General features: G+C 35.1%; 3 protein-coding genes across 4 annotated transcripts; all 3 read right to left on the minus strand.

Moving 5' to 3' along the window:
* Nucleotides 1–1,731: 1,731 nt before the first annotated feature.
* Nucleotides 1,732–4,326, minus strand: LOC140954805 (uncharacterized). Its single transcript, XM_073405577.1, has 3 exons — nt 3,317–4,326; nt 2,997–3,225; nt 1,732–1,761 (listed from the first exon to the last, which is right to left on the minus strand). Exons 1-3 carry the CDS (start codon nt 4,324–4,326, stop codon nt 1,732–1,734), a joined length of 1,269 nt encoding a protein of 422 aa, XP_073261678.1.
* A 6,403-nt stretch (nt 4,327–10,729) lies between these two features.
* On the minus strand, nt 10,730–11,703 carry LOC118037219 (rust resistance kinase Lr10-like). The gene is made up of 2 exons (XM_073405578.1): nt 11,160–11,703; nt 10,730–11,073 (listed from the first exon to the last, which is right to left on the minus strand). Exons 1-2 carry the CDS (start codon nt 11,701–11,703, stop codon nt 10,730–10,732), a joined length of 888 nt encoding a protein of 295 aa, XP_073261679.1.
* Nucleotides 11,180–16,691, minus strand: LOC140954856 (LEAF RUST 10 DISEASE-RESISTANCE LOCUS RECEPTOR-LIKE PROTEIN KINASE-like 1.2). Of its 2 annotated transcripts, XM_073405756.1 has the most exons (8): nt 15,868–16,691; nt 15,645–15,683; nt 15,085–15,117; nt 14,552–14,587; nt 14,357–14,386; nt 14,107–14,142; nt 13,310–13,408; nt 11,180–11,837 (listed from the first exon to the last, which is right to left on the minus strand). In XM_073405756.1, the coding sequence occupies exons 1-8, from the start codon at nt 16,637–16,639 to the stop codon at nt 11,770–11,772; spliced, it is 1,113 nt and encodes a 370-aa protein (XP_073261857.1). In that variant the 5' UTR covers nt 16,640–16,691; the 3' UTR covers nt 11,180–11,769. The 2 variants fall into 2 exon arrangements, with proteins under 2 accessions (XP_073261857.1, XP_073261858.1); XM_073405757.1 differs by lacking the exon at nt 15,085–15,117.
* Nucleotides 16,692–17,204: the final 513 nt, after the last annotated feature.

Below are 17,204 nucleotides of genomic sequence, written 5' to 3' on the forward strand. Positions count from 1 at the left end.
GGCGGCGGCGGCGCTGGCGGTTCGCGGTGGCCGGCGGTTTTCCTTCTCTCTCTCTCCTCTGTTTTTTCCCGTTTTCTTCTCTGCTTCTTCCCTTCTTCTTCTCTGCCTTCTCTCCTCTCTTCCCACTCTATTCTCCCTTCTATTACCTCTTCTGTTCCCTCTCTCTCCGTCCTCCTTCCTCTTCTCTCCCCCCCCTTTCTTCTGCTGTTCCTCCTCTATTTATAGAGCCCGTGAGCATGTTTTCTTCATTGTGGAGCCAAGGAATGGGTCATACTGCGGCTGGTCGGGCACGGCTGTCCAGGCGTGCCTCCCTCAGTTTCGGCGGTGCGGTAGGTGGTCGGCCAATGTCTTCGGTCGGTGGGCTAGAGGGACCGGCGGTCGGTGGGCTTGAGGAACCGGCGTCATTAAATATGCATTCTTTTCCCTTTTTTCCTGCTGTATGCTCGGTGGGGAAGGAAGGGGAACAGTGCCGTTCAAAACGGCACTGTTTTGAGCTTTCTTTGATTTTTTTTTATTTTTTTATTTTTTATTTTTATTTTTATTTTTTATTTTTTTTTGTATTTATTATTTTTTTATGGGGACCCAAAAATGGGTTACAACAGTTGCCCCCCTCTTTACAATGCTTACGGAGCAAAGATTTGAGCATAGTAAGTGTTGTAAAGAAAAAAAACATTGGTCTTCCGAAACTGGTCGTCTCAAAATTTGATTGACATAAAACTTCAACCGGACCCAAAGTCCTGTGTATGGTTGGGCTAAACTGAGATTCCTTTCGCCAATCCCCTTTAACCCGAAAAAAAGGAAAGAATGTGAAGTGTGGTCTCATTGTAATGGGTGACCTACCCAGATATAAAACATGGAGAATTGGTCGCATTGTAATGGGTGACCTACCCAGAAAAATGTTGGTGAGGGCTCAAAGGCGCACTCAAAAAGAGATAGGGTTACAAAACGCTCTACCTGACTGGTGGTGGCTCAAAGGCACACTTTGAATGAGTTGAGGGCTCAAAGGCACACTTAAAAGGAGGTAGGGTTAGAAAACGCACTACCTAAGGGATGAGGGCTCAAAGGCACACTCAATAATGGAGGTGAGGGCTCAAAGGCGCACTCAAAATGGAGGTGAGGGCTCAAAGGCGCACTCAAAAGGAGGTAGGGTTAGAAAACGCACTACCAAAGGGATGAGGGCTCAAAGGCGCACTCAAAATGGAGGTGAGGGCTCAAAGGCGCACTCAAAAGGAGGTAGGGTTAGAAAACGCACTACCAAAGGGATGAGGGCTCAAAGGCGCACTCAAAATGGAGGTGAGGGCTCAAAGGCGCACTCAAAAGGAGGTAGGGTTAGAAAACGCACTACCAAAGGGATGAGGGCTCAAAGGCGCACTCAAAATGGAGGTGAGGGCTCAAAGGCGCACTCAAAAGGAGGTAGGGTTAGAAAACGCACTACCAAAGGGATGAGGGCTCAAAGGCGCACTCAAAATGGAGGTGAGGGCTCAAAGGCGCACTCAAAAGGAGGTGAGGGCTCGAAGGCGCACTCAAAAGGAGGTAGGGTTAGAAAACGAACTACCGAAGGGATGAGGGCTCAAAGGCACACTCAAAATGGAGGTGAGGGCTCAAAGGCGCACTCAAAAGGAGGTAGGGTTAGAAAACGCACTACCCAAGGGATGAGGGCTCAAAGGCGCACTCAAAATGGAGGTGAGGGCTCAAAGGCGCACTCAAACGGAGGTAGGGTTAGAAAACGCACTACCTAAGGGATGATGTTGAAACACTGATCTGTGAATGTTGCAAGAAAATGCATTATGATTGATATGCATGTATACTTACCTGAGAAATATAGGCCCCCATTTCTTCATGGTGTCTTTGTTTTCTCTTAAAAGTTGTAGTGTTGGTAGTAAACTTCGATGGCTTTTCCACTTTTGCTTACTCGGGTTACATATTGTGATCTTGACCTCTGGGAAGGGTTTGATGTCATCATACATCTTTGTCCTTCACCCCAACAAGTAAAGTTACCAATTTTGCCCGTCATTTTCCTTAGAACAGGAATCATGGAGCCAGCCCTACCATGTGTTTTTGATTGCCCCCCAGCTTGATCATGCCCCCTTTTGAGTGCATGTGTCTTGTGTCTTCGTTCTCATCCTGAACAACCTCGACACGACCCCGTGGTTTCGTTTTTAAAACGGAAAACCAATCAACTCTTGAACGATCCTTTCTAAATGAAAGGGTGTATGTGTAATAAACTTGTTGACATTGCTTTGCGAAAACAAAGACATCGTTTATGTTGCGGAGTCTAGCTTTTGAGTTGATTTCGACCAGACCATGGTGCAGATCAACTCTGATTCCTCTGTCCGTCGTGTCATACCAATAGCATTTGAATAAAAACACTTTATTCTGCTCGCTATGATATTGCAGTTCGATGACCTCTTCTAATCTACCATAGTAGTCAACTTCTAACTGGCTACTTGTGGATCCCTTAACACAAACACCGTAGTTGTATGTCTTTCTTCCTTGCCCGTATTCTTCAGTATGGAAAACATATCCATTGACAAAATACCCGTTGTAGCACCTAACTTTTCTTTCAGGGCCGAGGCTTAGTGAAGACAATGACTTGGGCGCACTCCTTCCCATTTGATAAACCTTGTAAATGAAATGTACATCAATACACGGTAAATGAACGAGAATCTCGTAATGACATGCATACGTTAGAATGAGTTTGTGATAATGCTTATATGTGTTTTGAACCATGTGGCAAATTGTTCATCTTGTAATTGAAAGATCTGGGATTCGGTCAGCTGCGAGTTATTAGAGAGCAAATATTGTCGATGTTGCCTGCAAGTGATAATGAGTGTATGATATTACAATATATAATTAACAGTATATTACTGACAAAGTTTAATTAGTATTACACATATATAGACTTACTGAATAAATGGTATCAGCTCATCACAGTTAAATAGAACATAGTTGTGTGCTTGTTTGAATTCTATTTCCGACAAATATCTTCCTCTTACGACATTTTTAGGTGTGGGTCGTCCAGTATTGGAGAATATTGACAAGTTCCCACTGGAAGGCACTTCACCGCCATCGTCATACCGTGGAACGCGATTGATTCTTGTTCTCAGATGAGGTTCGAAATAGTACGAGATAAATGTTGATATCTCTTCAACAATATAGGCCTTAGATATCGAAGCCTCAACATGCGCCTTGTTCTTAACCTTTTTTTTTAGATTAAACAAGTACCTGCATTGAAGTACAATTCAAGTATTTTCAAATAAGAAAAACATAGAAAATACTTTAAGATATGAATTCCATTGCAACTGTAATATCTCACCGTTCGAATGGGTACATCCATCTATACTGGACCGGTCCTCCAGCTTTTGCCTCGAACGGTAGATGTATAGGGAGATGCTCCATTGAGTCAAAAAATGAAGGAGGGAATATCATCTCAAGTTTGCATAGTGTCTCGATGATATTCGTTTGAAGCATCTCAATGTGCTCAACATTCATCTTGCTGGAGCATATATCTCTGAAGAAATGACTGATCTCCGTTAGTGCATCCCATATTCCCTTTTGCAACAAATCACGAAAAGCTAATGGGATGAGTGTTTGCATAAACATGTGGCAGTCATGGCTCTTCATTCCATACAATCTGCAGTCCTCTATGTTAACAAGCCTTGATATGTTCGATGCATGTCCATCCGGGAAACGCAGACTCTTAAGCCATTTGTAGACTAGCAGTTGTGCATTTTTCTCTAACACGAAGCTTGCCCTTGGTTTTGCAACCCGTGACTCGTCATAAACCAACTCCATATTTTTACGGTTACAGTATAAAGCTATATCTAATCTAGCCTTCATGTTGTCCTTTGTCTTCCCCTTCACATCCATGACGGTGTTGAAAATATTCTCAAACACGTTCTTTTCGATGTGCATGACGTCAAGGTTATGGCGGAGAAGATTAGTCTTCCAATACGGAAGCTCCCAAAAGATACTTCGCTTTACCCAATTATGGGTCAAACCAAAACCAGGAAACTTTTGCTTACCTGATTGAAGGCCAAACACAATGTCACCGTACTCTGATACAACATGATGCAATTCTTCACCAGAAAGACGTGGGGATGCAACATCTTTTTCAACTCTACCAACAAAGAAATCTTTTCTGTTCTTTCTGAACCTGTGATTAAGTGGCAAGAAGCGACGGTGACAGTAAAAAAAAGAAGCTTTACCTCCGTTTGCTAGCGTGAATGCCTTGTTGTTTTCCATGCAGTATGGACATGCGAGTTTCCCATGCGTGCTCCAACCAGAAAGCATTCCATAAGCTGGAAAATCACTGATAGTCCACATCAAAAGCCGCCCTCATAAGGAAATTTTGTTTCCTCGATATATCATAAGTCAGAGATCCGGAGGACCACAACTGCGCCAGCTCATCTATCAACGGTCGAAGACAAACATCTATATTCCGCCCCGGGCTGCTTGGACCGGGTATGACAGTAGATAGAAACATGAACTCCGACCTCATACACATTCCCGGTGGCAAGTTATAAACTGTGATAATGACCGGCCAACAAGAATAGGGAGCAGCAAATGACCCAAATGGGTTGAACCCGTCTGTGCACAACCCAAGTCGAACATTCCTTGATTCAGCAGAAAAGTCAGGATGAACACTGTTAAAGCGTTTCCACGCTTTGCCGTCAGAAGGATGCACCATCACACCATCAACGACATCGTGTGTTTGGTGCCATGTCATGTGCTCAGCAGTCCTTGGTGACATAAATAACCTCTGCAGTCTAGGTGTGATCGGGAAATATCTAAGTTTTTTATACGCCACTAAAGTCTTTCCCCTGCCAGTTCTGGGTTTGTAACGGGAATGCCCACATGTCATGCACTCGGTCATCTCAACATTTTCAAGGTAGTATAACATGCAGAAGTTAGGTCACATGTCAATTTTCTAGTATCCTAAACCGAGGGGTTTCATCATGGACTTCACAACATAGAAGTTCTCTTTCAGCCTGTTCCCTTCAGGTAAAATGCTTGTTGCCCAATCAATAATTTTGTCATACTCGGCCTCGCTCAACCTGTGATCTGACTTGATAGTGAACACCTGTGCCACGACCGACAATTTACTATGGTTTGTGCAGCCATCCCATAATGGTTCGTTAGAATCTTTCAACAAATCAAAAAACCAAGCTGCCTCTGCATTAGGTTCTTCTTCTATGATTGGACATTGACTGACATTACCTTGATTCATTCTCATTGCATCCATAACCATATTTCTGTAAGGATTAGTGTTGTCATTTGCCGCTTCATGCACGTTGCTAGCACTAGAAGTTGACCCAACCACCGTTTCTCCCATTCTCCTATTACTAACAAATACCTCTCCATGTGCATACCAACACTCGTAATCCTCCACAAACCCTTTGTGTAGAAGATGCATCATTACAACATCTGGATGCAGATACTTTTTATTTTGACACTTCCTGCATGGACACCTAATACCGCCTCCAGTAAAATTTCTGGGAATAGATGTTGCGAAATTAATAAAACCCTGAACCCCGTTACAATAATCCATCCTCCGCAATCCTTGGGTGAATCTAGATACATCCATGAAACGATCATCCATGACTTCTATCGAACCTCTATAAAAAGGAACCCATTAAGCAAGCTCTTAATTATTTCAAAACATAACATGTAATTCGATAATTCTACAAATTAAGTTTTAACAATTTTCAAACAAATACAATCTTACAAAAATCTAAAAACAAACCATAACAAGTATAAAATTATACATTCATATACTACAAGTTTGTTTGAGAAATAACAATAAAACATGTACATCTACTAAAAAAAAATACATATACTAAAAAAACAATAAAATTGACATTTAAATGTTAAAATTTTGAAAGATAAAATTACTTACAAAAAATGATAAAATCCGTCGGTAAATCAGAACACGGATGCTGTGACCACAAAACTTCAAGAAATACAACTTGTTGTGCTAAGATGAGGAAGATTTTTGTTTTGGGGCCAGGGGGGTTGGTTATTTTGCAGATGGGGAGGGTTAGGATTAGGAAGAAGAAGGAGAAATGAGGGAGGAGAGTGACGGCTTTGATATATTCACTTTTGCCGACGGACTTACCAACGGTTTTATTCCGTCGGTGAATCCGTCGGCGAAACCGTCGGTACTTCTTACGTGCAATCGACACGTCACCACACGGACCTGCTATTCAAATCCCTCGGTGATTCTGTCGGTATTTTTGACGGTGCACCGGTCACGTCACCGGTACGGATCTGGCATTTCAAATCCGTCGGTGATTCCTTCGGAAAAATCACCCGCCAAAACCCCTGCGCCACCTACCCGCCCTTTTTTCATTAATTCTGAATTTTCTGTCGGTAATTCGGTCGGTAATTACGGACAGAATTACCGACGAATATTGTCCGTCGGTGATTTCGGCCGAAAAATACCGACAGAAAAAAGTCCGTCGGTATTTCCGTTGGTATTTAGCGAATTTCTGGTGGTGATTAGGGTCAGTAAAAGAGATGAGCTTTAGGGGTTTTGTATGACAATGGGCTAATGTGTGTCTTCTTTTTGGATCGTTCGGCTTCTAATTTGGGCCGTGCGTGATGGGTTATGGGCCAGGTAACGTGGCTGTGGGTTAGTGTTTTTAGGTTTCAATGTACAATAGGCTGGGCATAGACTTTCCTTGATAAATATTGATGAGTTTTTGGCCATGGTTTTTATTATTTGGTCCGGTTTGTTTTGGGCTGCATTCAAGGGTTTGATGGGTTGGGGTCAAGCACACTCATGTTCAAGAGGAGGGATCAAGTTTTATGTTAAGTTTTTTATCTTCCAAAAATAATCATTTTTGTATATTCTATCATTGTAAAAAAAAAAAAAAAAAGCATTTGTCTTCCTAGTTTATAAGTTCAAAATAAAAAAAGGCAAAACAATATTTTTCATATTTTAGCATTCTATAAAAATACTTGTTTTAGTATAAAAATATAAATTTTTTTAAAAAAAAATTTTGTATTTTAATAAAAATATTCGTATGTTATTTTTTTTTAAAAAAATATTTGTGCATTTATATTTAAACTTAATGACAAGTTTATTAGTCATGTTAAGTTTTTTGTTAAAATCAAAAGGCTCATTAGACATACCCAAATTTTAACAAAACAAACTTTGGTCTTTTTTTTTCTCAAATAAAAAAAAAGTTTTTTGTTCTTTACTTAGTCTTCCAAAAATAATCATTTTTGTATATTCTATCATTGTTAAAAAAAAAAAAAAAAACATTTGTCTTCCTAGTTTGTTTGTTAAAAAAAAAAAGGCAAAACAATATTTTTTATATTTTAGCATTCTATAAAAATACTTGTTTTAGTATAAAAATATATATATATTTTTAAAAAAATTTGCATTCGCATCTGAATAAAAATGTTCTTATGTTATTTTTTTTTTAAAAAATATATATATATATGCATGCATATTTGAACTTAATGACAAGTTTATTAGTCATAATAAGTTTTTGTTAAAATCTAAAGGCTCATTAGACCGACATACCCAAAATTTAACAGAACAAACTTTTGTCTTTTTTTTTTTCTCAAATAAAAAAAAAAATTTTGTTCTTTCTTTTTTTATGTTTAAAATAAATATACTCACAACAAACCATTACTTTGAATGTTAAGAGAAGTATATAACACGTTTCTATTTTTTTTTAAGATGTTTTTATAGGTTTAATATTTATTGACATTACATTAGAGTTGGAAGTGTTGATCTGAGTTGGGTTCACTAAGCTTAATATAGGCTCACTAGTATATTCATAGATATAATTTGAGTTGTGATTTGGATTGATCAACTTAGAGGTTGGTAATTCACTAAGTAATTGAGAGTGACAAAATTAACCAACTGGACTTTAAAATGGTTAGGTTTGAACTCTCAATAAAGAGTTTAATATATTGTGATGAACTCACCATCACCTTGTAAATAAATCATAATAGTATAGCATAACAAACTATTAGCAATGAAGACAAGACTGACAATGCAATCTATTTCAGGTTGGATGTTTCAGGGATGATATTATCTTTTCTTAGACTTAACATGTCCCTTATCATAGATCTCTAAAGACCGGTTAAAGTTTTGAATAACTATAAGAGTCAACAAGTTATTTTTAATAAAATAAAATAAAATAAAAGGAAACAATGTCATAATGGAACAAACATTAAGTAATTTTAGAAATTCATATTTTAATGTGAGAATGATACATGACTAGTGTATATTGGATGCTTTGCAAGCCAGTTAATTGCAAGCTTTAACAAATGTTGTAACTTATTTTTGGGTCCCCACACAAGAAAAGAGAAAATAACAATATATATATATATATAAAGATAATAAAAAATAATAAATAAATAAATAATACAAAAAGATATCAATGAAAAGAGGATGCCAAAGTGCTCAAAAAATGGTCAAAATTGGTTTAGGAGGTTCAAAATACAAATATTAAAATTTAACAGTATATCATTGACCGGTGAGAGCCCTATTAATTAAGAAAATTTTATTTGAGGAAGAAAAATACAAAATCAAATGTTGATAGACTCAAATAAATTTTATTTAAGGATTTAATTGAATTTATGGAGGGTTGATTGCAAAAAATATGTTTTGATAGACCAAGGACCAAAATGCAAAACGCACACAAATTAAAGGATTGATGTGAAATCTTGCGCTTTGGTGCCAGTTTTCATTTAAATAAAATAGCGTGTTTTAAGCAAAACGACGTCGTTTCATGCATAAAAAAAAAGAGACGAAACGGTGCCATTTTGAGACGGCACTGTTTCTTCTTCTTCTTCCCCTGGACGTGCAGCAGGGGAAAAGAAGTTTTGTTTTCTTCCCCTTGTCTCTTCCTCCCACGTGCTTTAGAGCCGAAGTCAGATGCCACCCATCTCATGATGAGAAGCTAGAGCAGTCGTTCCTCGCAAGCGACGCCTCCATTGGCCACCGCTGTCGGCGCCGGGGAAGAGTAGGCAACGTGCACACCATGCACAGGCGGCAATGGGATGGGGCAAGGTCAACCTCGCTCCCCCTGCCCCTATAAATACCACCCAAACCAGGGGAAAAAAAAGGGAGAGGAAAAATAGGAAAAACAACAGAAAACAGGAGGGAAACCGAGAGAGAGAGAGAGAAATCGATAGTGTTGAGAGAGAAACGACCGAAATTGAGAAACACAAAAACAGGGGATATTGACTGGGAAACTGAGAGAGAGAGACGGGGAGAAGGAAGAAAAGGAATAGAAGGGATAAACCGGCGGGGAAGAAAACACTGATTGGTGTCTCTGCACAGTGGAGAAGAAGCGTCGCTGCTGTCACTAGGTTTCACCGTCATCGCCACCGCAGTGCCACCAAGAACAGTCACCAGCACCACCGTCAGCTCAGCCATTCAAGATCATCGCCTCAGGTAAATTCCCTTCCCCTCCTCACGCCGGTCATTAATCATCTTCTTGACTACAGAACGTGCATTGTGCACGTTCTGCATGCAAGAAGAAAATAATTAGCCGGTTAATGTGCATGCGCACAGTAACCGACTAATTAATTAACTTGTTACTGTGCTTATGCACAATAACCAGTCATGGTTTTTTTTCCTTCTACGGCAGGCTGGAACATCAGCCCAGCCCACGAGGCTGGGCTGAGTCCAGCCCTGTTTTATGCGGACTGGAACATCAGCCCAGCCCACACGGCTGGGTTGAGTCCAACCCTGTTAACTAAAGGCTGGAACATCAGCCCAGCCCACGCGGCTGGGCTGAGTCTAGCCTTGTGGCTGAACCAATATAGGACCAGCCCAGTCCATTTTATTTTATTTATTATTATTTTTCTTTTTTTTTGTTCTTGTGTGTTTTTTTTTTTTTTATTATTATTATTATTATTATTATTATTATTATTAAAATTGTGATTTTTCCATGGATTTTTCTACGTCATTTAGACTAAGATTGGTCTATATTTTTATATCATAAAAATACAAATCCGGTATTAAAAATACCCTGTTTTCAAAAAAAGAACTTTTGTCTTTAGGCATACGGCCAAGTCTCTCAAAGCTAAAAAAAAAACTCATATTTATTTTTTATACAACAAAGAAAACTTCAAAAAAATATATTTATTTTAGCATGCATTTTGGCTTTAATAACCAGTTTATTAAAGTCATGAGAACTTGGCCAATATTTCAAAAAAATATTTTGTTTTGTTTTAATGTCTGGGATTACAAATTTATACGTAAAACGTATTCCTGATATTAAAAAGGTAGTCCTTTATAGATATTAGACCAGTTAGATTTTTACTCCAAAAGATAAGAACTTCCTTATTGAGGAAGGCTTCTCTTGAACCCTAGACGGACCAACATGATAGGACCTTAGAATTTTTTAGACAATAAAACAATGAAGCTTACCTTAGGCAGGGCGTATTTGGGGAGCTAATACCTTCCCTTTACGCAACCAATCTCCGTACCCAATCTCTGAGACCAGTTAGGGTTCCTAGTGACCAAAATAATAGGTGGCGACTCCCACTCCATTTCTCACCGCTAGGAGACAAAGAATTCCTTGTCTCACCATATTTTTCACAATAGATAGACTTACCACACTCGATGATGGGGGGGGCGATCACCGCAACGCTGCACGCATGCAACAAGAAACACGACTATCATCAAAATTCAGATATTTAAGGCATACAAAATTAACATATTACTTAAATAAACAAACATATAAGAGTATTTCTATCAACGACCAAATTGATATGAAGAATCAACACTACAAACATTCGACGGATCTCTTAAACTTGTTGGATTAGCCATATTGATCCTATCATCATTTGATGTCTGTTGTGGAACAAGAAAAGGCTTAGGAGGCATTTGTAGAGATTCAATATCTGCTTCAAGCATCTGTACAACTCTATGCATCGATGGACGATCAATAGGCTTCAATTGTATGCACCATAATGCCACTATAGTCATCTTTTTTATTGTGTTCTTTTCCTGCTCTGTCACTTGATCTTCAAGTATATCCTTTCCTTCATTAACTTGGTCATAAATCCATGAAGGGAAGTACATCTGACTTGAATGATCTGCCAATGCATTCAGATTTTTTCTTCTACCAACCATTTCCATCAACAACATCCCAAAACTATAGACATCAGCACGCCTCCGATACTTTTGTCAAGATGACTGGCCATAGTAAGGGACACAATGCTATTATTAGTTGGATACAATTTTGCAAGTCCGAAATCTGAGACTTTTGGAGTGAAATTTTCATCGAGAAGAATGTTGTGAGGCTTGATGTCAAAATGCAAAATCTGCATGTCACAACCTTGATGTAGATATTCAATGCCACGAGCCACCCCAAGAGAAATTTCATATATTTTCTGGTTGCTCAGCGGTATGGTACCTTGCCTAGAAAAAATATACCTTTCAAGAGATCCATTAGGCATGAACTCATATATAAGGGCACGCTTTGAGCCCTTAACAGTAAAGCCTATAAGCTGCACCACATTGCAATGGTGAATTCTTCCAATGGTTGCAACTTCATTGATAAATTCTTGCCCATTACCTTTTTCTTTGCGTAAAATTTTTACAGCTGCAAAACGGCCACTACGAAGCTTTCCTTTGTACACCGAGCCATAACCTCCTTCACCTAACTTGTCATTGAATCCGTGAGTTATCTTCTTAATCTCTGAGTAAGAGTACCTTATAAGCATGAGATTATGATCATGACTTTGCAAGAATTCTTCAATCTTACAATACAATGATAAATGCCTTCTTCGCTATTTATAGACCAATAAGGTTATGAGACATGGAAGCCCACAAATGAATAATAGTGTATGATATATCCCTGCATATAGACATTATAAGAACATTAATCAATTATGGAAACATATTATTTGTTATTAGATTGCCATGTAAATATTTTTTCTAAATGAAATTATGATTCTTAATTCAAACATGTATCCACAAAAGCATCAATTGTTTTTTAAAATTTGAAATTCTTATCACCAAATAAAATTTAATTGAGATTTCATTGATTTAAGGGAAAAATCAAAACATAAAAACATATATATGTCAAGTTTTTCTTGCCAATATATGTTGTTTTCAAATTTTGTAATTTTATTCATTAACTTATAAAATATCTCTCTTTATTTCTTAGAACATTAATTAAAATGAGTCCTCAAAATTTAATTCATTTTTTTAATTCCATCATAATCCTCTAATTTTAAACTCAGAGCTCTAATAAACAATGAAATAATTGTATATTTCACACCTCCATTCTTGATATTTTTAATATTATTTTTTTATTCGTTCAGTCCCTTTACTCTAGATATTTTTTAATATGATCCCTCTTGTGTGATTTGATCAATGCTTCCATTAAATGTCAACGCATGCCAAGAATATAGAATTTTACACCAATAATTTTTTTAAAAAAAGAATAATTAAACATTTTTATAAAATCAACAATTGAGAAATATTAGAAAAAATTTTCAAATTTTGAAAATTGAGATAAATTTAAATAAAAAAAATTAGATTGAAAAATGAAATTGACAAACCATTAGAAAAAAAAAACACCATAGAGTATTGTAAATATTATTTTTTCATAACAGAGAAAAAGAGAAAAATAAAATATGTTAAGTCATTCTTTTCTATTTAAATTTTTTATTTTTTAATATTTAAATTTTTTTAAAATACTCCATTTCTTTTTTTTTACTAGATGCTTTGCAATTTATTTTTTCTATTTTTAATTGATAATTTTTTAGATATGCAAAAGATAATGGATGAAACCATTGAAGTGCCAATACTTAGAGATAATATCGCATTTAATGGTTTTGAATCTTAATATACATTCATTGTCCATTTTTAAAATTTCAATGAAGGGTTACAATTTATTTTTTTCCATTTTAATCTAGTATTTAATTTGTCTCTAAGAGTTTTAGAGATTTTAAGTTTGATTTTTTTCCCTAATGTTTCCCATTTGTTATTTTTTTATAATTTGTATTATCTTTCTTTTATTTTTGGTAACTTGGCATTTCTAAATTTTTGACACTTCTCCATATTTAATTGAAAAATTGACATCGGTTGCAAGAAAATAAGTAATTAGAATTGAATTGAGGAATTTAAATTTGAAAGACTTATTTTTAACAATTTAAATGATGAAAATGAGCAAAAGGTAATGCATGGATGAAACTATTAAATATGTATCTCTAAAATTGATATTATCTTTAAAGATTTTTCATCTTAATGATTTTGCATCTTAATATATACATACATTTAATGGTTCACAGTTATTCCAAGAAAGCAAAAGAGAGCACTTACCGATAAACACAAGTAGCACAAGAAGAGTAATGAGCAAAATTATGAAAATGCTTAGTGCATCTGAAGAGATGGTCTTCGGTATATAAGAAGAATTAGGTCCTGCCAAATAAATACATGAAGGGAATGAAAACAAATAAAAACTAAGAAACACAAGCAATATTACATAAAGGCAATGCTTTTGACAGTCACTTTGAATAGTTGCCTTGGACACATAAAATCCAAGAAAGTTTCAACAAAATCCTAATTTGAAGAGAGAAACTAAAATTGTAATAATTATAACCAAGAATACATAAGGACTAAAATAAGATTATATGGATAAACTTACTAATAATCTTTGTTAAATTCAAAAAAAAACTTCTATCTCGATGCTCTCATGCGCTAAACAATGCATGTATAATCATATGAAAATGTAAATAGTTTATACATCATATTTTAGCAATTGTAAGATTCTTAATTAAATTATAATAACCTCTTATAAGGAAAATAAAATATTAAAAAAAAAAATTCTATTTATACCCAATATATATGCATTAAATTTTTTTTAAAACCATCCCTTCAAGAAAAATTATTAAGGAATTTTGAATTGTAATAATTTTAAACTTTTGTATGGTTTTTGTAATAATTTTATGATACTTCTAATTAAACTAATATATAATTAAGTATAATTATCTAAACTAACACCAAATATTTAGATTAACTCTTTGAACCGAATAAAAGAAAACTTTCACATCCATTTTTGTAAGAGAAAGATTGTAATTTAGCCTAAATAAGACATGCATGAGCTAATTAATCCTCACCATTTTTATAAAAGTTGAATCTCAATCGCAGTTGCCCTATAATAACGGAAAAAGAGCAAAGTAAATATGTGAAATATATATATAAAAAAATATAAATGAAAGGCTAGCATGAACGAAAAGGGCATTATTTAAATCCTTTAGGATATATATATATATATGTTTCGTTTTCATATATCACAATTCACAAATAAATTTATTAGTACTACTCTTCTTAGAAAGAGTTATAATAAGATAAAATAAATTAACTCACCCGAGCTTCGATAATATATCCAGTCGTAAGCTATATTCATCAAAAAAAGAAAGAAGAAAAGGTATTGTCACTTGTCAGTGTCTAAGATTTTGGTATACAAAAAAAATAAAGAAAATGCCTTTGAGATAAATGTATCAAATCTAATTCGTATATTCTTTTTGCAAAATTGAACCATAATCAATAAAGACTCCTCACCATCTAAATACGTGTTTATCGGCCATACATCGACATCTACATTTCAAGGAAAAGATAACATTGCGTCAATATTCAGAATCTTATAATTCATAAATTTAACTGAAGGAAAAAGCAGACAAGTGTGTTTTGGTATTCAAATAACCTGATAGCTAGAAATAAACTTGAAGAGTTTAAAGCAAAATTAAGAAGAAATGTACTAAAAAATTATCGAATTGAATTCATTATTAACAGAGTGGATAATTATCATTCTGAGAGCTAATCATTTCAACAAATTCATATATTTTTAATGGCAAAACTTCTTAAATTTACTTTAAACTTAGCTAGAAATAGGCATCTATAGTGGATATCCTGACTTCATACTCGACCTTTCACAATCTTTCATGCAATTTTTCAAGATTTTAGGTAGAAAAGTTAGAGAGTTTACGTAATAGCAAAGTTTCTAAAGATCTTTCTCTCCACTCCGTTTTTTTTAATGTCTTGAACCTTATTTAGGTTTTATGTTCAAGAATTTAGATAAATAGAAAAGTTCTTACAAAGGTATCTCAGTATACGATTAGTCAGAAAACCTGCAAGGAAAACAAACAAATAATAAAGAGACCAAGTAACATCGATATTACTTTTTATTGGGGAATATAAAATAATTATGCATTTTGATTTAAAAAGGTTGAGGAATTGTATATAATATTTTAAATTATCATTACAAGGTGAAAGTCAGTTTTATATAATATATAGGGTGTAAAATTAAAATTATGATAGAGAAAATATTTGTTTTTAAAAAAATTAATAAGGCTGTAAAAAAAAGATAGAAGATTTTAAAATATGAGAGAGAAAGATAGAGATAAATTTTATATATAACTGTGGATGTGGAGGTGGTGTTTAAAAATCAAGCCAAGTACTTGGTCATTGCCCATTGGATAATATATGTTAATGTTCCGTGTATTGGTAATAATAATAAAAATTAATTATTATTATTATTATTATTTCAAACAAAACAAATAAATTATAAAATAAAATAAAATAAATATGACAATCATGTTTATATTCGCATATTGATATAAAAAATATAACTGTGATCTGAAAGAGAGGTACTTACCTATTGCAATTTGGATTGGAGAACCGCTTAATCCTACATCTATATATATATAAAAAGAAAGAGTTAAATTAATGAAATTAATTAAAATCCTTTTAAGAGAATAATTATGCAACTGATATGAATGAAAGAGCTAATAAGAGCTTAAGACAAACGGTAACGCATTATTTTCCTCTTTTTATCAGCGAACTGTGTGGGTGAGAGAGAGAGAGAGAGAGAGTACTACCGCGGATAATACGTCCGCAATACATCAAATACATGCTTATGTTGGCTGTATCAAGTTTGCAGGGGTTCTCTTTCAGAAAATCACAACAGGCCCCAGACCATGAAAGATCAAACCCATATAGAATACTATCGCGGACCTCTATATAGGACATATTGGTCCTATTTTTCGGCTGAAAAGTGTAATACATCAAATTTACACTGCACGAGTCCGGTATGGCCCCCAAGGAAGAATCAATTAAGACATAGCTGGAATAACCCTCCATATTGTGGGAATTAAAAAGAGTACTACCATTTTTGCATGAAGAAGCATTCACAGTATAGTGCAGAGGACTCTGTATTGGATTTGGGCAACTCATAAGAACAAAAGTTGATGTATTCTCTGAAAGATAATATGGAAGATAAAAGTTGTCAGAGAAATCTAAGATTAAAGAATGACGAGGGATAGAGAAGCAATCATCCTTCTGAATATCAGCATCCACAACTCGAATCGTGAAGTTGCTGTAATCGATTGCCTGAACGTAATATTTTACCCCCTTCCAGTATAAAGCTGGGCGGTTGTTTTCACAAGTAAGTTCATATTTTTTGTTGCCGCAGCTATTGGGATCGGTGCTTAGTCGAAAAGGGAAGCTAATATTATGGATGTTGCCACAAGAAGATGGAGCGCAGTAAACACTGTTCTTTCTAGCACTGCAACTCTGGTGACCGGCTAGGATGACTAGAAGAAGAAGGGCTGGGTATGCACCGAAAAGGTGCTTTGATATTCCACCCAGCATCGAGAGAAAACTTGCAGGGTAATAAAAAATGGTTTTGTTTTGTTACTCTGCCTGCACATATATATATATATATATATATATATATATATATATATATATATATTATGTGGTCTTGAGAACAATACTCTTTTATAAACTGGGTCCATCCTGATTCAATACAAAAGGGGATCTATCATGGATCAAGTCGACGAATTAATAATTGCATGGTTACTTCTCAAGTATTAGGAAATTACATTGAGGAGTTCGCACCAACGAAAGTGAAAGCAATTACAAAAATACCAACAATGACTTTTTAATTTTTTAATTTGGTGATCATTTTGTTTATAATATTTAATTTAAAATTTTAATTTTATTTAAATTTTTTAAAAAATCATTAAATAACATGTTAATCTCAGTAATTTTATTTATAAAAAACAGTAATTAACCATATGATTTAATTAAACATGATATTTATATAAACAGGGTCCATCCTCATTCAATACGAAAGTGACCGATCATGGGTCAAGTCTACGAATTAATTATGGCATGGTTACTACTGAAGCATTAGGAAAATACAAGAGGAGTT

Source organism: Populus alba, chromosome 17 (assembly GCF_005239225.2).
Source record: "Populus alba chromosome 17, ASM523922v2, whole genome shotgun sequence".
Taxonomy (NCBI): Eukaryota; Viridiplantae; Streptophyta; class Magnoliopsida; order Malpighiales; family Salicaceae; genus Populus; species Populus alba.